The 24,735-nt window shown below is 48.3% G+C and overlaps 1 protein-coding gene and 1 long non-coding RNA gene across 6 annotated transcripts in view; one reads left to right on the top strand and one right to left on the bottom strand.

Moving 5' to 3' along the window:
- LOC308184758 (protein FAM219A-like) overlaps positions 1-18,335 on the top strand; it is a 154,510-nt gene extending 136,175 nt beyond the window's left edge. For 2 of the 4 annotated variants that reach the window (XM_080572243.1, XM_080572241.1), the window contains exons 3-6: positions 2,180-2,282; positions 6,694-6,774; positions 7,138-7,192; positions 8,224-18,335. In XM_080572243.1, coding sequence (XP_080428369.1) covers positions 2,180-2,282; positions 6,694-6,774; positions 7,138-7,192; positions 8,224-8,379 — 395 coding nt within the window. In that variant the 3' untranslated portion in view covers positions 8,380-18,335. Of the gene's footprint in view, positions 1-2,179; positions 2,283-6,693; positions 6,775-7,137; positions 7,193-8,220 lie in introns of all 4 variants that reach the window. The other 2 variants (XM_080572242.1, XM_080572240.1) reach the window with 1 other exon arrangement.
- The window catches only part of LOC308184840, a 44,493-nt gene that overhangs the window by 12,312 nt on the left and 7,446 nt on the right, over positions 1-24,735 (bottom strand). The window lies entirely within an intron of this gene.

Raw genomic sequence — 24,735 nt, 5'->3', positions numbered from 1 at the left:
GCAAAATACCAGCTTTTTTTTTTTTTTTTCTGGAGACAAAGATAACCACTGCATTTGCAAGTTCCAGTCATGAGAAATTACTGTGATTTAAGGTTTTGACTTCGATACTGTATCAGTCTCTTTGTTGCTCATGCCAAAGAGAGTTATAGGTCTGGTCCTTCCCCTGCCAACTTCAATGAGCTTTTATTTACCTCTGCTGTCAGCAGGAGCAGCGCTGGGCATGGTTTGTATGAGTATATACTCTTCTCTGCAGGTTCCTCAGCCACAGTATCTAGGTATCTCTGCCGCTTGTTCATCCGTCAGAAAAGGCGGCCATGGACACATTTCCTTGCTCTTACCCCTGTGTTAAGGACAGAGTTGGCCTATCTCACCCTTGCACACCTGGGTAGGCACGCAGCTTTCCCACAACAAGCAACAGGTGCTTTTCTCTCCAAGGGGAATAAAATCTGCAAGAGAAAAATATATCAGCACATTTCACACACCCCAGGGGAAGCAGAAACAAAATGAATTCATTATTCAGGTTCCCCAGCCAGCAGTCTGGTAAACCCCTATTATTCAGGCATGACACAAAAGTAGTTTCCAGCATTTTCTCACACTCTGGAGAATGTTTTTAACTAGGCCTTTTCCTGCCTTGCTGGTCTCTCACTTTGCTTTTCCCTACCAGACTTGCCTGACATTACAGGATGAGTTTGGGGCAGTTAGCTCAGCTTTTGTGGCCAATTGCTAACTGATTGCTTTGAATCAGAAAACTAAATATCAGTTTATATGATAGCCCATCATAGATGGGCTCCTATCCCTCCTATCCTGGAGGCAGGGATGATTTAATACAGCACAAATGCTGCATTCCTGCAGAAGGCTTAGCTTTTGGACCTGAACTCTGGTTATGATCCTGTGGTGAGAAGTTATTAAGAAGAGAAATAGCCTCTCCTAAACGAGAAGCTAATTTTAATCCCCTCTTGCAATGAATACACAAAGAAAGCCCCACGTACTGTCAGAGGTTTAAGGTACATTTCAGCAGCAAATAGAACATGCTTTGAAAACTAAGCAAACAATAGCCTGTTTAAAAATACAGCTGCACAATGTGCAGCTTTTTTACTTTACTTAAATAAAGAAATAAAGCTCGCAAGATTCAATGTGGGATAAAAGAGGAAGACACGCTGGGGACATCACAGGCTGTCAGGAGGAGAAGGGGTATAATAATGATAATAGTATTACTAATAATAATGTGTATGAAACAAGTGATGCACAATGCAATTGCTCACCACCTGCTGACCGATGCCCAGCCTATCCCCGAGCAGCCGGCCCCCCCACCCCGGCCAGCCACCCCTATATATTGTTTAGCATGACGTCAGATGGTATGGAATATCCCTTTGGCCAGTTTGGGTCAGCTGTCCTGGGTCTGTCCCCTCCCAGCTCCTGCTGCACCCCCAGCCTGCTCGCTGGCAGGACAGAGCGAGAAGCTGAAAAGTCCTTGGCCTGGTGTAAGCACTGCTCTGCAACAATTAAAACATCAGCATGTTATCAGCGCTCTTCTCATCCTAATCCAAAACATAGCACCCTACCAGCTACTAGGAGGGAAAATTAACTCTGTCCTAACTGAAACCAGGACAGGGAGGCAGCAACGTTTTCTGCTGTAGGGTGTGTTAGTCCATTGAGTTGCCAGCCAGGGAAGTGGTAATAACTCAGGCATGGTGTCAAGCTAGGCTGGACTAACACTAAATGACGGTGCTGCATTGACGGAGGCTCTTTTCTGTCCCAGCTGGGCCCCTCAGTGTCAGCCTGAATAGGAGAAAATGTAAAAGGATAAATTCCCTTGCCCAGCATACAGTGCAGTCTCAGAGCCCATAGCTGCACAGAGGAAGGGGTTCTGCCCTTCTTCAGCCTTAGCGGGACAGTCCCGGCCTGCATCCAGAAGCTCTATGGCTGTCGTGGTGTGGCCTGGTCAGCAGGCTGCTGCGAGGCAGGGCATATGAGCTTTAGCCCCTAGGGACCTCGGAGGCAACGGGACACAGCTCCTCCGGCCTTTGCTGTGTCTGCTTGGGAGATGGAGTGCTCATGTCCTGTGCTATTAATTCTGCAATCCCTTTTGCTGCAATCAAATCTGGGTTTCTGTAGCTGTATGGTGACCTGCCAGGCTGGTGCCCTAATTTTGCTTTTCCCCTTTGTATCCCATATGCAGAGAAACAGAGGGAGCTGGCTCGGAAGGGCTCTCTGAAGAACGGCAACATGGGCAGCCCAGTTAATCAGCAGCCCAAGAAGAACAATGTGATGGCACGGACAAGGTAAAGGACTGGAAAACTCAGCTGTGCTCTAAGCTGCAATCCCTAATGGCCTTAAGATGACAAGAACAACATTCATTGCTATTCCCCTACAAATACACAGCAAGAGCAGTGATGGCCCTTCCCAAACACCGTGCTGTGTTGCATCCTGTCCCATGGGGGAACGTGGGGACAGCTGGGCCCAGGATGAGTGACAATACAGCCTGCAGGAGGCAGAGGGAGCCCGGCCTGGAGAACGGCTTTTACCTGGGAAGGTAGTGATAGGACAAGGGGGAACAGTTTTAAACTAAATGAAGAGAATTTAGATGAGATGTTAGGAGGAAATTCTTTACTGTAAGGATGGCAAGGCACTGACACAGGCTGCCCAGAGAAGCTGTGGATGCCCCATCTCTGGCAGTGCTCAAGGCCAGGCTGGATGGGGCTTTGGGCAGCCTGGGCTGGTGGGAGGTGTCCCGCCCATGGCAGGGGGGTGGGACTGGGTGATCTTTAAGGTCCCTTCCAACCCAAACCTTCCTGTGATTCGATCATTCTGTGAAAATCAGAGGTTTGATATGTTTGTCTCGAATGCTCTGGGCATCCTCATGTAACGTTGTAATCCTACCAGTGGGAGAGCGTACAGTGCTGCTTCATGTAACAGCAAACTGTTTTAGAGCTTAGTTCTGACTTGGCTGCTTTTATCCCAATAGTTCCCCTGCTTCTTTTTGAAAATGCCCTCTTCCCCATACTGATTAACTTAATGAAGGCTTGTGTATAATTCATCTCTGCGTGCTTTGCTATACACCTCCTCCACACTGCAAACAGCATGGTCATACTTTGCTGGGGCTGCTTTGGCTCATCTCTGTATGACAGTATCAGACAGTGCTACAAACCTCTGTAAACAAAGAAGTTCTTACCTGAATACTTTCTTTCAGAGTATTTCTGGTGTGTTTTTGTTTTGTTTTGTTTTGTTTTTTTCCATGCAGGCATCAGTACAATTGTGTATTGTTTGCCTACATTCAGGGGCAGGAACCCACTGAGTCAACAGGATTGCACTCTTTGCATGCTATGACAAAGGTGGCAATTTTTATTGGAGGATCTTATTTAAAATGACAGCAGAGTCTGCATTAAAGCTGTGTTTTTGTTGATGAATGAGAAACTTGCATGGATTACCATATATTAAGTAGCATAGGAGCTGTAGGTGAGAGCCTCTCTCTGTGCAATACATCCAACAGATGAGGTTCTTTGTTTCAAATTAGTTCCCAAAACCCACAACAGCAGTCATAAATCATGCCAGGACTTTGTCAAGTTTTATTTGTAAGCACCTGCAATGTTGGTAAAATATGCTACACTGCTCCAAATTTGGTTGTTGAGACCACGTAAAGGTGCCAGGCCCTTACTGGCAGTAAGAAATTCTGCAAATGCCCAGCTGGGTTTTCCGTACCCACTGCTCCTCTTTGTATCCCAAATGCAAGCTGGGAAGACTTGGATTCTTTTGGCATTAGGCTGCACAATAGCTTCCCAAGAGGAATAGTAGCAGATTTGCTGCTTTAGAGATTTAGAAACACTGAAATTAGTGGGGGAAGATAGTAAGGGAGAGAGGATAAGTGCTGATGCCCTCCTGTAAAATTAGTTACTTCTGCCTGGAGGGGCTGCTGTTTCAGAGGTGCCAGTGGAAGGAAGAGTGATTTGGTTTGGGAAGGGTAGAGCACTGACGACCATTGACAAAAGCTTTAGAACAGCCAGCTCAGTTTTATGCCATCCATGGACATCTGAGCAGTGTTCAGGGATGTGGAGAACCCTGCACAGATAAGCTAAGCCTGCTGGCAATAGATTCACATCTCTTAGTTACTTTTCACACAGCTTTTAGAAGCTTCCTTTGGGATCTGAAAAACACAGGTTTGCAGCAACTGCTTTAGTAGCAGATGTAGCCAAGCTCTGTTGCTCCTGTATGGAGAGCTGGGAGATGCCTGGCACAGGCTCTTGCTGGCCCATGATTCCTCATCCCCCAGCTCCCTTGGCTTTCTAGGAACCAAGCAGCACTCTGGACACAGCCCTCACGATACCTCAGAATGGTTTGCTCTGTCCTGCCATAGACAGGGCAACCCCAGGAAGGCAGAAATGTCACAACCTTGTTCACAAGGCTGCAGTACAATGAGAGACTCCAGTGGGATACACTGCAAAACATCCAGGTTCTAGTTGCTCTTTATGTCTGAACTGTTGGCTTCTTCCAGGCTCTATAGGAGAAGAAGCTAAAGCCATTTCCCCTTTTTTGCTCTTCTCCTCATCAAATATGTTTTCCTTCTTTCATTCAAAGTGTATTGCTTCTCTTTGTCCCTGCCCCACTTCCTCCTCCTTCCCCGAGGCCATTGTTCTTCAGTATTACTTATATGAATTTCTGAAATCCGGCCTCTGATACCAGGTTCCCTTCACCATTGAGTCTTCTTCTGAGGCAGGGGCACAGCCAGCCTTAGAGGTGAAAGAATCTGGATCCATAACATGCTCAGCAAATAAGAGCAAATAAAATGTGAACAAGGTTGGTGTGATGCTGCCAATCCCCACTGCAAGCACAGACAGAGCCCACAACACCATCTGCACTACTTCTACACAGCCAGATATTGTAGTCCACTCTAAAGATAAACTAAACGCAGATGTTGTTGTAAAGTATTCCATGTTAAGCAACCAAAACCACCAAGACTAAAAGCTCATACCTGCAGATGAAAGCAGGTACAACTTAAACCCAGCTTTGTTCCAAGGACACTGGGAAGCAAGAAAAAAAAGGCAATCAGGATGTGAGAAAAAGGCTTAAATCAAGGACAAAAACATTATCACAGTTTTAGTCTGTGGCAGAGAAGTTGAAGTTCCATTGCTAAGAAAAAAAACATTTCTCAACAAAAAGATGTAGTGATTTGTTTTAATCAAGTAAATAGCACCACAAAGGACTGTTCTCCTTGATCCCCTGATAGTGCTTTGTTCATTCACAATGTAGTAACAATTGTCAGTGAGTGTATGTGGAGCAGTGACTTGAAAAATGGAGAGCAGGCATGGAAGTGAGTGCTTCTGGTATCTGGATAGGCAAGCTGCCAGATCACAGCTTCTGTTTTAGTTCCAGACATCTTTGCTTTTTGACTTCCTTCCTACATGCTTTGTAGGGAGCAGAAGGAACCTCTGGAGGATATGGGAAGGGGTTTTGCATTTTGCAAGTGGATCCCATTTTCTGCAGTACCCTGATGCAGCAGCCTGGAAATTCTGCATCAATTAATTTATTTAGCCTTGCATTTCAATGAATGCAGTAAGAAAATGCAACTAGTTATGAGCCTATACATCTGCTTCGTTAGAACATTTAATATATTTTGCTTTCCCTGAGCCTTGCCCATCTTCAATGCCTTTACATTACTAAAATCATAATGACTTTCTGAATTTTTTTGAGCAGAAGAGCATTGCAGCTGGTTAAAGAGCAGTTAGAGCATGGATGAGATGGATTATCATTTTTAGATTTTCCCAAACTCTTAGTGAAGCCCTGCTGCATCATTGTATTGTTAAAGACCAATCATTTATTTGGGAGAGAATCTGATTTAACCCATTGAATAAGGAGATTTCCATGATAATCTTGCAGTTCCCACCTGCTGAACATAGTACCTTGCTCCATTTGCTCAGTCTGGTTGATCTTATTTTAAATATGAACCCAAGTCTTTGTGCAGTTTTGTGGATGAAATAACTGTTGTGAGCTGGATACCACTGAATAATGTATTTTCCTTATCCTAGAGGCTCTGAAGTCTATATTCCATTCCACAGACTCCCTCAGGCAATTAAAGGTGCAAAGTCATCATCAGCCATTGTAACACTTCTGATGAACTGAAAGTCTTTATAGAATAATGGGATTTTAAAAGTGCTAGTCAGACAGGGCTCTTATGCTGCACCCACTAGTTCTCACTTCTCATATTACTAAATTTAGGGGTGAGATTTCACAAGTTCTGTGTTATGGGGACTGGGTAGGGACTCAGGCAGAAAGACCAAATCCCTGATTTCCAATCCTATAATACCTTCCTTTAGCTAGAATACCTTCTCCTGCTTACTTATTGCAAGTGCCATGTACTCATTGCTAGGAAAAAAAACAACACAGAAGTCTGATAAGGCAAGCACTGCGAACTGAACAGTTTCATCAGAATGAAGCCCAGAGTGTCCCAATCATTTTGTCTTCCAGGGAGGAGTGTGTTCCCAAGGCATGTCCAGCATCCGTCCTTGTAAATCTGCTCTGAGCTACCCAGAGACATAGCCTGCCTCCTCTGAATTGCACCTATTTAAATGTCTTCACCAATAAGGGAGGACTTGCAAAGAAGTGAAATGGGGAAAGCTTAACTATCATGTGACTTTGATACGACTATGTGTGGTACTGAGCTTTACTGTGTGGTTAATGGAGAACATTTAATTATTTCAGGCTCGTCATTCCCAATAAGGGCTATTCGTCATTAGATCAGAGTCCAGATGAAAAGCCACTGGTAGCCCTGGATACGGACAGGTATGCAAAGTGATAATAAGATGATATATGTTAAGGTGCAAGCAAGTTTTCATGACAAAGCACAGCACTGGAGCTAACTCCTGCTGAAACCATTCTTGCAGACCACTTGCAGCCTTCCTTGCTGTGCCCTTTGGCATATGCCGTAATTGGTCTGTGCATGTAAACAAGCAGGAAGAGACAAGAGTAAAGAGCACTTTCATGGAAATGTCTGAGGTTCACAGATGAAAGTTGCTCTCCAGGCTCCCTTGATGTAAATTCTCTGTGCCTAAAGGGCAGCTTCACAGCACAAGAAGGATAGGACTAAGCAGGGAATTCAGGTCTCTTTAACTGTTTCCTTCTTTGCTGTCTTGTCCTTCCCTGCAGTGATGATGACTTCGACATGTCCAGATATTCCTCCTCGGGATACTCATCAGCTGAGGTGAGTTACACTCTCTCTTCCCAGCCATGAATGCTGATACTAGAGCATCCAGAAACGCCTTAGAGTGGCCTTTTGTAGCCAGAAACGGCTACACAAGGAATTTACCAGTGGTGTAAACTCTGTGAGTCTGTAAGGGGCCGTGGCAGAAACTGTGTCATGTTTCTTTCTTCCCCAGTGATCTAGTTGGCTCCGTCCCCACACCGCCACAGCACAGAGTTTTTCCCGTCAGCTTCACTGAAGCTTTTCCCAGTTCTGCTCAGTCCTGCAGTGCCCATGTGGTGCAAAAGCATCAACTTGTCTGTCGTGGCAGCTCAGCAACCGTCCACTTGCCAAGGACACAAATAAAGGAGCTGAGGGTGTGCTGTCATTTCCAGTTCTAGTGGGGGTCAGGGTCACCTGGAGGGTGTTTACTTGGAGCAAGCAGAAATTCCAAAGAGGACTTACAGATATGAACTCTTGCCCTCTCAAAGAGAAATGGCAGGAAGTTCATGTTTGCTAATCCCTTGCATTGTTTCTGAATGTATTCCCAAGCTCTCCAGTGAATTAGTTGCTCAGCCTCTGGGTGCTGCTTCTGTAGGATCTGATTTACAATCAGGGTGCTGAGCAGCCATTCTGCACGCAAGCTGCTGGAAACTGTTCCCCCTTGTGTCTCTTCCTGGGGCAAAATCCCTCTGAAGTGTGGAGAAACAGCCAAGAGCAGGGACCAGGTCAAATGATCTGGGCCATCTGTGGGCCCTGACTTGAAGGGTTTTTCACCCAGAGGTGAAAGTGCTAGGCAGCACTTGAATCTGAGATTACAAAGAACCAAGTGGCTTTACCACCACCTTTCAAATGCTGTAGTGCCCCAGACTGAGTGGAGGGACTACACAGCTCCCAGTTGGTTTATTATCATTATTTCCCATTTTAAATATCATATATATTTCCCATATCGTATGTGGGAGATATATTCCAGAATAAGGGACCTCCTTCCTCTTCCAACCTGTCAGAAGCAAGAAGTCTCAAGTGTTTGACTGTCTCTTTGTCTGTAGCAGATCAACCAAGACTTGAACATCCAGCTGCTAAAGGACGGGTACCGGTTAGATGAGATCCCAGATGACGAGGACCTCGACCTAATCCCCCCTAAATCGGTCAACCCTACCTGCATGTGTTGCCAAGCCACCTCCTCCACCGCCTGTCACATCCAGTAGTGAGGCCGGCAGGCTGTGATCAGTGCTTTCCACTATAACTGTAAAACTTAACTGCCATTGCTTCCTCCTATGGTAGGATGTGCACCTCTTTGTGTTCATGGAGCCAGGAGAAACCAAAAAATTCATTTTATGATTGGTTGATAAGTTATTTTAAACTCTGGTTAAACAAAAGAGTTAAACTAAGTGCCAGGCAGTGCCTGGCAGAACTGACTGGTCCAGGGAGCGGATGCAGAAGGGCCCAGAGATACTTCTGGGTTTGTGTAGGCACCAGAGATGTTTTGTAAGGTGTCAGTTCCAGAATGGGAAGGATCAGATGGGGCTGCAGTTAATCCTACCCTCTAAAAACAATCCATTTGCAAGATCAGGGGTGAGTCTGAGGTGTCAGGGGGGTTTACCTGAGGTCAGCTCATAATTAGTTCACTAAGCCTCATTTGCCTGTGTAACCAAAATTACACCATGACCAGGGCACAAGAATGGCAACAGAGCAGGGCATCCTTTCTTATGGCAAGTCTAGCCAGGATCAACATGACACAATTCATTCACTTGCAAAGAGAGCAAGATGGTGGCATTTCTCTGTGAGTCAGTAGTAGCTGGAGCTGTTGTGTCACATACCCAATGCAATCTACCCTTAGCACCACATTAAATTATCACCAAACACATCAGATTTGATTTGCAATCCATCCATACTCTCAGTAGATTCAGTCCTTGCCTGAGAATACCATAATCATGAGTTCAGTTCAGTTGAATACACTGACTTCAGCTTCTACTTAAGTCCTGTGAGAGCCATCTGCTTCCAAAAATCTTAAACTTTGTTCAACTAAGAAAAAATGAGTCCTGCATAAGACAGGACTCGAGCTGTACAGTCTGAAGGTCAGTGCTGAAAAAGCTAGTTGAAGAAAGCATATTTTTTGGAGCTCAGCTGTTGGTACTCTTGACAGTGTATCTCTTGGTGCCTATGGGAGACATTAGTTAACGTGGTGGTGTCAGACTTTAGGGGAGTTTTCAGCAACAGAGGGATTATGAGCAGATTCAGCTGAAAAAAAAAGCCATGAGAGGGAACTACTGTTTATTGCATCTCTGCCCCCTTGTGAACTGCTCTGTTAGAGCAGTCCCACATCAGGAACAATTATGTTTATTTGATGCTGGAATAGTCAGGAAACCTGGCATTACATTAGATTTCTGGGCTGAATTGCCAGTTCACCAACAGATTGTTTTAAATGCAAAATCATTTCTGGATTTAGAAAATATGTCCTCTCCTTGTTCAGTCTTACACTGCTGGCTTCAGAAGACATGGGATTCAGGTGATGGATAGGCTGGCATCTTTCTCTGAGGTGAAATCTTTTGACACAGCCACAACTGTGTCTTTTCCTGCTCAGCCAGGAAGAAAGACTGCCTGCCTTATGTCAGCACTCTCTTTAGAGCCTGGTGGAGGGAAAAAGCGAAGGCAATTCTAAGTTTCCCATCAGAATTCCCCTGAGCCACAAGAAAGAGCCTGATCTCCACCCTGAATTACAGATCCCTTGTATGAAATTTGCACATCATGAGCTGACTCTTTAAGAAGTTCTCTTAGTGATGAAGAGGACACTTGTTTAACATCACACGTTTTCACTCTGTGCAGTGCAAGGCATGATGTCATCCGCAGCATGAGCAAAAGAGCAGGCATACAGGGCTCCTGGGCTTTATTATTCAGCAGCTAGCTGCAGGCAACCGTGAAAGCTGTGTTTGCCCCCTCCTCGAAACAGGGACTGTTGCCCTATCTGCCAGGGAACAGAAAGAGGATGGAGCAGACTTGTTTACTGAGCATCTCTGCCTCCTTGTGCAGAAGTGCTGGTTAACTTGCCAACTCCTCTAGGGAGAGAGTGTTCCTCTATTGAATTCCTCTCACTTTCTCATCATGTGGCAGTGCTGAGGGGGAATATTTCAAAAATGTTTCTAAAGAAGCACAAAGCTTCAGGTCCCTAATTCCTTGCTTCTTCTTTCGTGTGCCAGCCTTCCTCTCCAGTGCTAGCTCAGGTGTGAGATTAGCAAGTTGTCTGCAGTGGGGAGAAGAGCTCTAACAGCACTGTGTAGGAAGAGAGGTTAAAAGGGAGGAAAAGCTCAGGAGTCTTTTTTTCAGATGGGGAATGTAGTCAAAACAGAAAATAGAAACCACATGGTCAAACTAAATCCTATAGGACATGGCCAAGTCTCTTTAAACATTCACACTTCTAAAGCAGGAGTTTGCAGTTCAGCGTTGGTATCATGCAACATCTCCATTGCACTTCTCCTCCTGGGTCAGTGTCTGTGCCTTTCAGGCAGGCTGCACACACTCAGCCTTTCCCACAGCCTTTGCTCAGGAGCTTGGGGTATTTTGGTGAGCCTGCTCAAGCAATGAGGTGTCTGTTTCCGTTGGTTAACCTTGGCAGACTGCATATCGCACAGTTCTCCATCAAACCACCTTTGTCTTAGGACAAAGATGGAAGTAGATGTCTGAGATTGTGTCTCCCACAGCTGTAACTTCCCCTCTGAAGGACAGACCTTCCCTGTAACCACTGCCCCATGGCACCACTGCTAAGTCCTTTTATTGCCCTGATTTCTGTTTTTTGCCTGCCATGTGCTCTGAGGCATTCCCCAACCCCACAACCCTGCAACTGCCCTACACCCTTTGCATTGTGTGATGTGCACCTGCTTCCACCATAACCACTTAAGGTCACAGAATCACAGAATCACAGAATTGTAGGGGTTGGAAGGGACCTCAAGAGATCATCAGGTCCAACCCCCCTGCCAAAGCAGGTTCCCTAGAGCAGGTTGCCCAGGTAGGCGTCCAGACGGGCCTTGAATATCTCCAGAGAAGGAGACTCCACAACCTCCCTGGGCAGCCTGTTCCAGTGCTCCGTCACCCTCACCGTGAAGAAGTTCTTTCTCATGTTGGTGCGGAACTTCCTGTGCTCCATCTTGTGGCCATTGCCCCTTGTCCTGTCCCCACAAACCACTGAAAAGAGGTTGGCCAAATCCCTCTGTCTCCCACACCTCAGGTATTTATACACACTGATGAGATCCCCTCTCAGTCTTCTTTTCTCCAGGCTGAACAGACCCAGGTGTCTCAGCCTTTCTTCATAGGGAAGATGCTCCAGGCCCCGTATCATCTTTGTGGCCCTCCGCTGGACTCTTTCCAGGAGATCCCTGTCTTTTTTGTACCGGGGAGCCCAGAACTGGACACAGTACTCCAGGTGAGGCCTGACCAGGGCAGAGTAGAGGGGGAGGATCACCTTCCTTGACCTGCTGGCCGAGCTCCTTTTAATGCACGCCAGGATCCCATTGGCCCTCTTGGCCACCAGGGCACACTGCTGGCTCATGGCCAACCTGTCGTCCACCAGGACCCCCAGGTCCTTCTCCTCAGAGCTCCTCTCCAGCAGGTCGTCCCCCAGCCTGTACTGGTACATCCGGTTGTTCCTTCCCAGGTGCAGGACTCTACACTTGCTCTTATTAAACCTCATTTGGTTTCTTCCTGCCCATCTCTCCAGCCGGTCCAGGTCTCGCTGAATGGCAGCACAGCCTTCTGGCGTGTCGGCCACTCCTCCCAGTTTTGTATCATCGGTCCCTGGGAGGGAACTACTCATTTGCACATGTGAGGGAGGAAGATGAATTTAAATGTGAACTAGGCCAGTGCTTCCTCCAAATAGACAGAAGCACAAGCCAAGTGTTTTTCCCTGCTCACAGAAGGAGCTGGTTGCACAAATAGTTGATTTGGCATGACAGTACAGGACCATAAAATGGCAATTTTTTGGCTTCTCCTCTCTATGCTTTGTGTTCATATATTTTATTAGGGGAATAAAGTAGAAAGGGTGGGGAAAAGTAGTTACCTGTGTAGGGTCATTATCAGGAAGGCTGAATGGATTAAGGCAATGCACGTGTGGCTATCATAGAAAACTGACCACTAACCCTTCTGAACTGCAGCCCCTTAATCAGGTTATGACCATGGGGCATGTTTGTTGGCTCTTTACAGAATCCGATGGACAGCCCAGCAGTGTGTGTTAACAGCAAATTGGCTTGCCTCTCCCTGTCTGGTCTTGTGTTCAGACCTTTGTGTTTTGGCCAGAAGGTTTTCCTTGTGCCCTCACTGGAGGTTGTGGGGGCTTCCCAGGAAGGAGTATAGATACATGGTTGTTCTGTCACTGTTCTCCTTACATCAGCAGTATATCTGCTGCCATGGCCCAGAGAAGACAAAAGCAAACAGCACAGCCCCTGACTCTTTGTTGCAGCATTAGAAAGCCCTAAAATCTGCAGGGCTGCTGGGTACTCTCCAAACTGCAGGTTACTTGCAAGAAAGCGAAGCATTCCTTGTTCCAGTCTTTGCACCAAACCATACGGTCTTTTCAGGCCCTATTTTCAGTCTGAAGTGTACAGAATACCAGGGGGAGGAGTGCTGTGGAGTATAAAAAGCTGCATTACTGTCCATCTAAATTACCACGCAAATAGGATAGCTTCCTTATAGTGATGCTGGTGCCACTAACAAAGGAATTTGCATTTGAAAATTCCTAAATTTGAAAATTCCATCCTAAAGCCAGATTGGCTTTTTTGGCTAGGATTTTAAGTAATTTTAGTCACCAAATTACCTGAGGTTAGGCAAATCACTTCCTCTTATCAGATGTTAGTTTAGCCCTTTCATGTCAACTTTGGACTACAAGGTCTCAGCACTCAATTCTTGTCTCTCCAGTCAGTCTGCAAACCCCCCTATTTCCAGATGTCCGTGTGAGGGGAAGTATCCTCCCAGTGTCGAGGAAGGGCTCTAGATAGCGTGGTCTAGTCTGCTTTTCCTGTGGTTGTATAAATAACCTTTGGTTGAAGGAAGGCTGATGTCCAGGTGACCATCCCAGAGGCTCATTTGATGTCCTATCAGGCATATCTTAAAGCCAACCTTTGGAAGAGCCGCTGGATCATATCTGATGTTGCTGCACGTCTATCCCCAACGCGTATATTTGGCTGTCAAGCCTACTCTGCTCTTCTGGCCATCCTGCTTGTAGATGCCTTGCAATTGCAAAAGCAGGCAGCCAAGCCTGCTTCACAGAGGGGCTTGAGGATGCTGTGCTCACCCACGGACAGGACAGACTCAACTGCTTCTGGTTTGGCTCTCCGTCTCCTTTCCCAAAAGGAGACAGCTGCTCTGCTCAGCTGTGTGCTGGCTGACACATTGATCTGAGATCCTGAGCAGAAACCTTCCCTCTCCATGCAGAGTCTGTCCTCAGGCTGGCCTGCAAGCTGTACAACGGCGTGCAGGAAGCTTGAAAAGTGCAGCACCCTGTATGTGACTCAACAGAAACATGAAGATGCTTTTGAAGGAAGGAAAGACCCAGCTGGGCACCAGATGGAACGAGAGAAGAAAAAGAAGCAATAACTGGAAAGGTTGCCAAGTGCTGCCTTGGCCTAGGGCAAATCCCAGTTGTCCAAACTAATCTATCTCAGTACAGTGCTGATACCAAGCTAAGCTTGTTTTCAGATGCGTACACCAGAAACACCGTGTCCCTGAGCTAACACTGCAGCCAAATAGTACTGCAGAGAGTCTGCTGGACCATCAGCACAGAAATGAGATCTGGGGTCCCTCGCTGCTTTTGGCACGTGTGTTTGCTCCAACCCCAGGCAGGTCACATCCCCTCTTGACATCCATTCCCTTCTGCAGCGCAGAGGAGAAACCTGCCTTCCCCGGATGCTACCACCACCCCCGCATGGATGTTGCCAAGTGTGTGGCAGGCACCACTGATAGGACAGATCTGTAAACAGGGTGCAAAAAGTATGCTATAAAAGTTTTACACATATTTTCAAAGTTCTGCAGAGAACAGCAACACAACTCTACTCTCCTTCTGTTTACCAGCTTCTGATGTTGCTTGCATGTACCAGAAGGCTGCAAGGTGAGCTTAGTAGAGAAATTAAACAGCTTTGGGGGCAGATGTTTGGCAATGGGATGTTTCTCAGTTATTTGGCTGTTGGCTCATTCACAGCTGGCTACTTAATATGCACGCTGACACAGGGAACATGTAAGAAGAATTGGTGGTTCAACAGCACCATCCCCTGCTAGCAGACTTAAGGAATTTAGGAGTGCAAGTGGATTTCCAACTCAGACAGTGAATTTTAATTGGGTGGAAGAGATCACTGAAGGGTTTTTTTGAGATATTCCCAGGGAAGTTTCATGCTTTTATATTTAGCATTTATGTAATGATCTGAGGCACTTGTGTCTGGGCTCTTCCTTTATTTTTCCATTCTTCCTTGACATACTCACACAGTATGGCCACTCTTACCTAGAACAGAACAGGCTTTGTCACCTGGCTGCTCAGCAAGCACAGGCTGCATGTGCCACCCTGAACATACCCTGGCTTTGGCCTCTGGCACCCTTCAGAGCTGTCTCTTCACAACTCACTTCTCTTTCTAGTTCTCATGTCTCAGAAACATCTGCAGAGATGGGCAGAGTGCTACAGGGGAAGCTGGACTAGGCTGAGCCTGAGGGGCAGGCACGGGAAGGTCTGCATTTTAAAGTGCTTTTCACCTCAAGGAGGACAAGGCATCCTTGTCACTTCTTGTCAAGGCCTTCTTGTGCGAGAGGCTGCTCCAGACCTTGAACTGCACCTCACCAGACGAACGTGCCTGTTACAGAGCCACACAAACCCTGAAGCAGAAGGGCCAGAGACAGAGGAAGAGATTGGGACCTGGGATTACATAGAGAGGATAATGACAGACTAACCAGGTGCAGGTTTCTCACAGGGGCTCGCATCCCAGTTTTCACTCCCTGTGTTGTGCAACTGAGCTGTTGCATTGCTTCCCAAAAATTACAGCTACATACCCTCCTTCAGCCCCCTTGACATCGGTGGCAATCCCAGGATCACAGCAGCCTGGCTGAGCTTGCTTGGAAGGTAAGGGCCAGGGGCTAATGGAGGTTACATAGAGCAGAGCACCGTGGCCCATGCAAGCATTCAGGAAGCCACGGCATGGAGAAGGACATCGCTGACTTTCCCTGGCGCCTGCAGCGAACAGGTCTTCCCATTGCTTTCCAGACCCAGTTGCCAGCAGAAAGTGGTGGTGGGTCTGAGGCTTTCTTTTTCTGTAAAAAGCTGCTTCAGCGAAAGATGGGTTTGCTCCTAGGAGGAGCTCTCCTGGCTGATTGTGCCTGGTCTGTGAGGCAGCCATTTCCATAGTAACAAGTGGCGATAGAGGCGGTGGGATTACATCAGGGAGTGAAGGTACAAAAGAAGCCTCATTTAAATGTGACTGTCTCAGGCATGGCACTGGAAACCAGCACAGTAGGCACCAGGAAAAGAAAAGGCCACCAAAAGGCCATGCTGAGATAAGTCCCGTTACATGCCGAGATGTTTGCCCTCCCAGAGCAACATTTCTCCCCGATCTGTCTATTCAGCTGCCCCAGGTCAGGTCTCCAGAAAGCACTGCTCTGCCCGGGCTGCCTTCTCATTTCTGCACTGGTCCCAAGAAATCTGCATCTTCATTTGTTACTCATCTTCCTCAAGGCCGCATGATCTGGGAAAGGAAAAGTTTATCAGGAGATGTGATATAGACCAATGGGGAGCTGGAAAATTTGGACAAGCTCTCTTCACAGCAGCCTTTCTGGTTTTTGTCACTTCTGCCTCCTTCCTCAGCTCAGATTTCTCTGCTCTGTTTCTTTGTGTGGGGAAGCTGGCTGGGATAGCAGGTATGTTCAGCTTGTTGCTGCCTCTGTCCGGTGACAAACCCAAGGCAAACATCAGACCAGCAGGAGACCCAAGAGGCATGATGGTGGGTGAGCCAGCGAGCTGGATGGGATTTCTCTTCACCCACCCGAGTGGCCAGGGGAAGGCTGTGGAGCTGAGGGTCACCTGAGCGAGTTTAAAACCTTGGTGTGAGCCACCAAGCCCAGGTGGGTGCCGTCACCCTTCCAGCATCAGCACTGTGGGCACACTGGGACCAGAGATCCCAGTCCAAGACCTGCCTGAGCCTGAGACCCATGGGGAGGCACAGGTGGAAGTCTGTCAGTGGTCCCCTTCTCAGCTGTGAAACACGTGGGTAGGGCTGTAGTTCTGCAGGGAGAACAACTCTTGCAGAGGATGAAGTCTTTGCAGGGGAGAAAATTCAGGAAGATATTCCCCCCCTCCCTCCCTTTTTGCACTTTTTAACTCCTTCCACAGGAGTTATTGGACCCTTAGTAAAGAAGGAAACAAAGTACCATTAAATACTTTCTAAAGGGTTCTGAAAGCAGGTGCTGCTTGCATGCAGAGCTGGTCTGTGTCTACCGTGTGATTTCCAGACCTCATGGCACATCCTGTAGCTGAGTCACCTAGAGCGCCGTGCAGGAACTAGGGTGGGAGAACCAACGCTGACCATCACGTCAACAGCTACAGCTTCTCAAACTAGAGAAGGGTCAGATAAGGGAAGGGGGGAAAGCAGCAGCAATGATAGAAGTATAACTAGTTGTCACAGGTAAACTTCGGTATCTGTGTCCAGTGGTTAGTTCTAGAATCTCAAGCCTTGTTATATTGCACATGTCCTCCTTTTACTCCTCTTTTCTCAAAGCAGCCATCATCTTTTTTTTTTTTCCCTTGAACTAGTGATGAGCAACAGAGGCAGTTGCACCAGAATGACTCTCAGCCCAGTTCTGCATCCCCCTCTCCCACCCAAACCCAAGGCAGTCCGGATAGCTGTTGGCCATCACAATTCTTAATTTTTAGTAACTCCACTTGGATTTCTTTCCTTGTGTACCATGGCTTCCTCCACAAGCACCCCAGCAGGGCAGCACAGGAGGCTCTGACCATGTCCCAGGAAGCTTCTTTGCCCCTGGCAGCACCTTGCAGACACGCATCTTACCGGGAACGTACTGGGTCGATGCTGGTGAGATCCGGCACTGCCAATCTTGCGTACGTGGCAGCTGATGGGAATCTGGCAGGAAGTGGCTACTGTTCCTTTTTGATTTTGATTTTGAGGGAGAGGGGGATTTTTTTGGCATTAAGATTTTTGTCCACCTTCCAGTGGCCAAGTTCTGGGCTGCATTAATAATTGGGGTTGATTGGCTGTCCGGGCAGGTATGGAGCTTCACACCAGCTTTGATAGCAAACGTCACAGCTGCATCCAGAGCCTGGCTACAGGCTGGGTTTCTCCTGTGCTGGCAATGAGCAGGCTGCGCTTCCAGCAGGCTCCAGATAACCTGGCAGGTGGGGGGACAGCCCTCTTCTGAGTCCAGATCAAGTCCGAATTTCCATTTCATGTCCTCAGCTTGAAAGAAACCCAAGCAAATGCTACCAAGGTCTCCTTCCACCGCACGGTGCCTGGCGCCCAGGGGAGGGGGTGGCGGGAGGCATTTGTGGGTCACTGCAGATGGGATCCTTCTGGGATATAGTCAATGGAAATGCCTTTCAGGAGAGACCTCCCAACCTTTGTGTTAATCTCAGAGCACGAGATGAATTTCTGGCTGTCCTTGCATATAGTGAAACATAGCTGAAACAGCCAAATGCAAAGTAGAATTAAATGTAGGGTTTGACCTGAATAACCTTTTAATTAGGAAGATAAACTTGTTGTAGTTTGACCTTAGTCCATGTTAGGAACCTGCTAATCATTTGACATGCAGAGTGTATTAATGCTGCACTTAACTTGGCCATTGGTTTTATTATCTGGTTTTGGGAGTTTTTTACTCCTGAAGCATCAATCTGCATCTTGTATGGCTTCTTTTTCTTTCTTCCTGTTCAGAACATGTAGCACACTGTTGTACTTCTGTTCCCGTCCACGTAGAGTATTGCCTTAAACAGATCAGTTGTGTTGTGGTTTGTTTTGGGTTTTCTTTTTTCTACCATCAGTTTTATGCATTAATTTATTTTAAAAGTATGTTTGTTTGAAAAAACATGAAGCGTATAATATTTTTTTTTAACATTTCCATTGCAGTATTTATCATTGTTACTGTTTGTGTGTAGTGTAACAATTAATGATATTAAAAAGCATATATATGAAAACCAGCCTGCCAGCCTTTGTCACTGGAGCGAGATGGACAGCGGGGTGGGAGGACACGGACAGCACCACCTCCTCTGCAGCCCCAGCCCTCGCTGAGCCTGAAACCACAGGTGGACAAGTGGATGGGGAACAGGAGGTTTTGTACTGATACACCCTTGCTTGGCCTCCTGCTCAAGGAAAACAGGAGCTCTCCTGGGAACAGAGGGGTGCTCTGTAGTGGGGTGGCCCCTGGGAGCCCTCTCCAAGGATGAGGGGATTTAGGAAGCCAGCCCTGGCCTTCCCCATGAGGAAGCACCTCAGAAGACTGCTCCTCTCCCAGTAACACCTTGGCTGATGGGTTGTATCTGCAGAGGCAGTCCCACTGCTTTCCAGCCCCTGGTTCCCTCCTGCCCCCATCGCTTTGCCGTGTGCTTTCCTTCAACCTGTAAGCCAATGATTTAGGGCTGCCAGTGACAAATGGAGAGGAGCTGGGCAGTGAGCCCAGGACCCGGGAGGGAGGTGCAGCAGTGCCATCAATGCCTCAATACCGTCAACTCCTGCTTTCCTGCCAGTAACTAATGCAAACCCATGGGCAAGAGGCTCGCAACTTGAATTTATCCCATTAAAGAGCAAGCCACAGTCCCCTCTTGCCTCGCCATGTCCCCCCCGCACGGGACAGGCAGGTTTTACCCAGCTCCCAGGAGGGATGAAAAACAGTGGCATCTTGGGGAGCCTCAGGATGGAGGTGCCCAGGGCAGGGGGTGGGGGTTCTGCTTGGCATCCTTTGGGCAACAAGCACACATGGTTCATGTAAATCCCTTCCCGGGTGTAACCTGGCTGACGGTGCTGGGTGAGGATTGCTCCCTCCACCAGCCCTGCAGAGCCCACCGCAGCACTCGGGATAGCAAACGAGCCACTCACAGTCACCTAAATCCAGCTTTTTAATGAAAAAGGGGAAAGAGGTCCCCCCAAGCAGGCAGTAATTCCCCTGGATACCCTAAAATGACCGAACAGTGCCACAGTCCAAGTGTGGAGCCCCCTGCTGTGCCGCATGGTGGTGGCTGCAGCGGTGTGGTACTGCTCCGGGATTTCTAAGGAAATATGGGAGAGGGGGGCTGGAAAAGCAGCAATTACTGTGATGCCTGGGAGCCACAGTCCCAAACCTTTCACAATATGTTGACTAGGACCAGCTGAAATTGTTTCCTACCCTTGCTAATCTAATTGCCTGCAAGAGGGGAGGAAACCTGGGGCCAGGGGGATGCCCATGGCAGGAGGCATGGAGGGAAGATGGGGGAGGGATGCAGGGACGGGTTGCTGTACCCTAATCCAGGACATGCTGTCCCTGGGAGCGCAGCCATGGCACAGAAAGTGCCCAAATCCCCCCTGCTGCCACACTATGATGTCACTGATGACATAAGCACCACCAGAATCTGGTGGCACCGGGGCCCCATTCCATTTCCACGCAGGGCCACGTGGGCTGGGAGACCCCAGTCCCATGCAGTGTCACTGAGTCCGCCCAAGACCCACCAGGACTCAGCGCTCCTGTGGCCACAGCACCATGTTCCTCTTCGCCCAAAAACACAAGACCCCCGTCAGCACCTACACCGACTCCTACTGGCTGCCATGCACCTTGAAGAAGTTGATCCATGGGAAGGCCCTGCTGCAGCTATGGAAAAAAAAACAAATTTGTGACCCAGGTAAATACCTCGGGGTTTCTCCCCCAGCCCAGCAGGGGGAGGTGGATGGGGGTGCCTCGCTTTCTGTAACAGAGGCTGTTCATATTTCCTGGTCAACAAAGTGTGTGACACCCCACGGCCCATGCTCGCTGGCTTTTTGTCCCCTGGGCTTGATGTGTGACTGTGGGGCTGCACCCCGTGGTGGCTTGGGCTCGTAGGGCAGACAAGCACAAGCTTTCACACGTCAGCCCTGTCCATCAGTAGGTTTCAGAGTTCCCACTGAGGAAGGGGAAACTGAGGCACTGGCAGGGCACCACTCAGGGCCATGAGGTGACACGATGGTGATGGGGGACAGATTGGGAAGCTCTGGGAGCTGCCCCAGCACACAGCCCCAAGGCTCCAGCTGGGAGCCCTCCGTGCCAGCGGGACCCCATGGAGGCCAGGAGGAGCCCTGAGCATGGCAAAAGCTCTCCCAGCCCTGCTCCTGGAGGAGGACGGATCCCTGAGCCATGGCCTTGCCACAGCAGGGTCCATGTGTGCCATGGCCATGCAGCTCTCACCACACAGCCCAACAAGCAGGCAGACTCTGATGCAAACCACACCACAAAGCGACTCATCTCTTGCAGCCTCATTAGCATGTGCATTGTAATTAGAGAGCCAGCAGAGGGCATGGAGAAAGATGTCACTGCTGTGCAGGGACAGAACAGGCTCATACATACTGGGAGACCCCGGCCCTCTTGGTCTTTGCCAGCTGTGGGGGACCGGCTTTCTCTCATAACTCCCTTCCCTACTACTGCTGGCCCCATATGCGGTGGTCCTGGTGCACCCACCCAAACCTCTGCTTTACTGCAAGCCCTGATGTGAGAAACTAAGCTGTGTTTTTGCAGTAGAGAACTAATTTTCTGTGTTCCAAGGTAGTTGTGTAGTCATAACAAGGAGAAATGCTAAGTAGATAAGTGGACAGTAGAAGGCCTCACTGTTGCAAAATAAGGTAGAAGCTTGAGAAAAACAGGATGAGCAGTGTGAGAACAGGAAAACAAAGATCACAGGTTCTCAAAACATAAGAAAGGAGAAAAAAAAGGGAAAAGGGGGAAATTAAAGGGTTGAAGAAAAAAAATGTACATATATAGTATAGAGGGGCGTCGAGTAGCTTGTGAACCTGTAGTACTCAGCCAATGAGGAAACAGGGGAGGTGATCAGGTGTCGGGTAATAGGGAATAAAAGGTTATGATATGTTTACTATAATGCGCTCCTAATTGGCAGGACGCCCGCCATGGTAATCGCGAATAAAATAGCTTCACAGAAGATCCTGTCTGAAGAAAATTATTGAGATTTTTTTTTTTTTTTTTTCTCACAATCTGGGGGCTTGTCCGGGATCTTGTCGCCTGCTGAAGATTTCTTGCTACCACAGAGAGGAAGGTGCACCCCGCTGATTTCAGCGGTCCCATCGGGGGTGGTGGGTCGTCTCGGTATGGCCGGCAAAGGACCAAGACTGTTAATCTGAAGACAGGCTCTGCGAAGCTCTGGGGAGAAGGGAGGCCAGCACTGACACACCACAGACACAGCCCAGACACAGTCCAGACAAGGTACAGGCACAGGGATTACTGCTGATAACCCAGACCAGGAAGCCGTGCACGGACGGAGGTAAGGGAAACTTTCCCATATCTTGCCTTGGGGTGGGTTTGGGGAGACTCTTGTGTGGAGTGTGCATAAGACGCACTTTCAGTGCGAAGCGAGTGTGGAGTCCCGATCCGCAAGGTTCTGTAGTCCCACGAAGGGACGAACGAAGTCCCCTTGGTCAGAGACGGACGAAGCGAAAGATAAACGAGCGAAAGAGAGTCTCGGGGGTTTGGGCCCTTAGGTGTACGGTACCCCGAGCACGGTGAAGTGAGGTGCTTGGCAGTACACCCCACCTCTGTCCTAATCCTAGGTGAAGGCGTGGTACTCTGTGGGTGGTAAAGTCCACAGCATCACGTCAGGAAGAGCTGGGGATTAAGGGTTCCAAGAGTCAGCAGGGTGGGGGTGGAGACCCTGGGATTGTGCCTAAAGATAGTCCTTTGGGGAGAATGATAAGGATTTGGACAAACAACCCAAAACCTAGGGAAAAAGATTTAAAAAAAAAATTAAATGGTTAGATGTTGTGTAATTGTCTGGCCTAAAAAGCCAATAAAAGGAACTTCAGTATTTTGGCCAAAATATGGGTCTGATGATAATTCAATCTTTAAATTTATATGTAAGCAATAAGACTCCTTTTTCAGAGGAAGAATCAAGTTATGCTCCCTATAATCCTAATATTGCACCAGAGGCAAAGGCAGCTGCTCCAAGAGGGGAGATGAGAAGGAAAAGTAGAGAGTGAAACAAACTCGGGGTCAGAATTAGAAAGTACTCGGGGATTAATCCTGAGGACCCGGTAGCCCAAGGGCTCTTTAAAGTTCATTTTGTGATTAAAGCCTGGCCAGATACACAGAAAAAGCTCCAGAAGGTGGGGGGATGGAGTGAACAGTGTGGGTAGTATGAAGGTGTATGCCAGGAGGGGAGATGAGAAGGAAAAGTAGAGAGCGAAACAAATGGTATTCACAGCGTACTGGGTAGTGAGGCAGAGGGTTGGAGACAGAGGGACTTTCGGGAGGAGTCAGGCCCAGGATGGAAAGGAGAGGAAGAGAGATGAAGGAATGGCAGGCAAGGAAAGCTACCTGTGTTGCAGCCTAAATCCTAGCAGGGACAGGCTTTGACAAGATGTTTTAAGTGTGGCCAGGCCAACCACTTCAAATAGGAGTACCCGGAGTGAAAGAAAGAGGAGAGATTGCTGTTATAAATTCAGAATAGGGGAGTCAGGGTTTCTCAGATAGCTAGTTCCCTGATAAATGAAACAGTGTACCTCAAGGGCTCCTCAAGTGTACCTCAATGGGGATCACTCTACAATTATCATTGCAGGCAAAACAGACTTGGCATAGGAAGATTAATAAAATTTATTACCTATTGCTAATGGGCTGGAGCGGTGAGAAACAGAGGAACAAGCTGGGGGCACCTTCCCCCATCCACTCTCTTCCACCTCTTCCCTGCCCTGAGTGGCGCGGGGGGGGGGGGGGGGACGGCAGGAGTGGGGCTGCAGTCGGCCCATGGTGCTTCGTTTCCACCGCTCCTTCACGGTCGCTCTCCCCCCTGCTCTGGTGTGGGGTCCCTCTCGTGGGGTGCTGACCTTCCTGGGCTGGTCCTGTGTGGGTTTCTCCATAGGCAGAGAAAAACAGGCTCTTTGGGAGCTGCTCCAGGTGTGGGTCTGTGCCACAGGGTCTATTCGTCAGAGGCGGGTTGGTCCGGCTGGGGACCCCCTGGGGTCCACCCCGCCCCAATCACCTGCTCCTGCATGGGCTCCTCTCCACAGGCTGCAGCGTGGAGATGTGCTCTGCTGTGGTACACCATGGGCTGCGGGAGAGGGTCATCCTTCCCCACCGGGGGCCTCTTTGTGGGCCGCGGGTGGCTTCAGCTCCGGCACCTGGAGCGCCTCCTCCCCCTCCTTTGCACTGACCTTGGTGTCTGCAGGGAGGTTTCTCACTCCTCACTCTCCCAGCTGCTGTTGTGCAGCAGTTTTTTTCCTTTTCTTGGATGTGCTCTCACAGAGGCACGAACTGCATTGCTCGGGGCTTGGCTCTGGGCCGTGGTGGGCCCCTTTGGGGCCGGCTGAAACTGGCCCTTATCTAACATGGGGCAGCTGCTGGATTCTTCTCACAGGGGCTACCACCGCAGCACTCTCTGCTACCAGAACCTTGCCATGTGAACCCAATACACTGGGGCAGCTAGGTCATTACTGGTCTGTAAAGTATCAGGGATTAAATTAACTAATGAAACCCTAAATGTGATGGGGGTAGAAGGGGCTGGGATAACAGTGCCACTTTGGGGACATCAAGCTGAGACTAGGGGATAAAATGATCTCTGGGCAATTATTGTATGCACCCAAGGCAGGGACTAACTTGTTGGAAAAGGATTTGATAATGAAATTGGGCATTCAAATAGTAAATTGTTAGGCTGGAATAACAGTGGTATTAATGGGGTGGTCTCAGACCCTGGGAGAAAAGATATATTCGCCTTTGAGTGGAAAGACCCTGAAATGGGGCGGAAGCAGCAATGCAGATGGACAATTTTACCTCAGGGGTTTACAGGGCCACCAATTTATTTGAGCAAGTTCTAGAACAAATTTTGGAGCAATTCCAACCTCCAAAGGAGGTGTTACTGTTACAGTATGTGGATGATCTTTTATTGTCAGGACAGGAGAAAACAGTTGTGAAGGAAGCCACTAACAAGCTATTCGACTTTCTGGGAAAACAGGGCTCGAAAGGATTGGAAAATAAATTACAATACATAGAAAGAGAAGTCAAGTATTTAGGGCATCTAGTGTCTGAGGGAGAATGAAGAATAAATCCAGAGAGGATTCAGGGAATTGTTGAGCTACCCCTACCCAAAACTAAAAAGGAGTAAAATGAGGGGAAGGAATTCCCAGGTAGTCTTGCGTTGTTTGACACATCCCTGAACTAGGGATAATGAGGAAGTAAGCGGTAGAAACAGGAACTTGAGCCAAGTCGAGATAAACAAATTAACCGCAGTGTTGAAGATAAGTTTTGCACAGTGGCCAGTTGCTGGCTAGCTTGAGGCGCATTCCTAAGGCTCTCTGACCAATTGTATGACAGATACGGGCGCGTGAACAGTTATGGGGCTATGGGAAAAGTATATAGTGTGGAAGAAAATTGCAGTA

The sequence above is a fragment of the Anser brachyrhynchus genome (assembly GCF_964034855.1).
Source record: "Anser brachyrhynchus genome assembly, chromosome: W".
NCBI classification, from domain to species: domain Eukaryota; kingdom Metazoa; phylum Chordata; class Aves; order Anseriformes; family Anatidae; genus Anser; species Anser brachyrhynchus.
The sequence above is the reverse complement of the archived record's forward strand: the minus strand, read 5'-3'. Positions and strand labels throughout refer to the sequence as shown.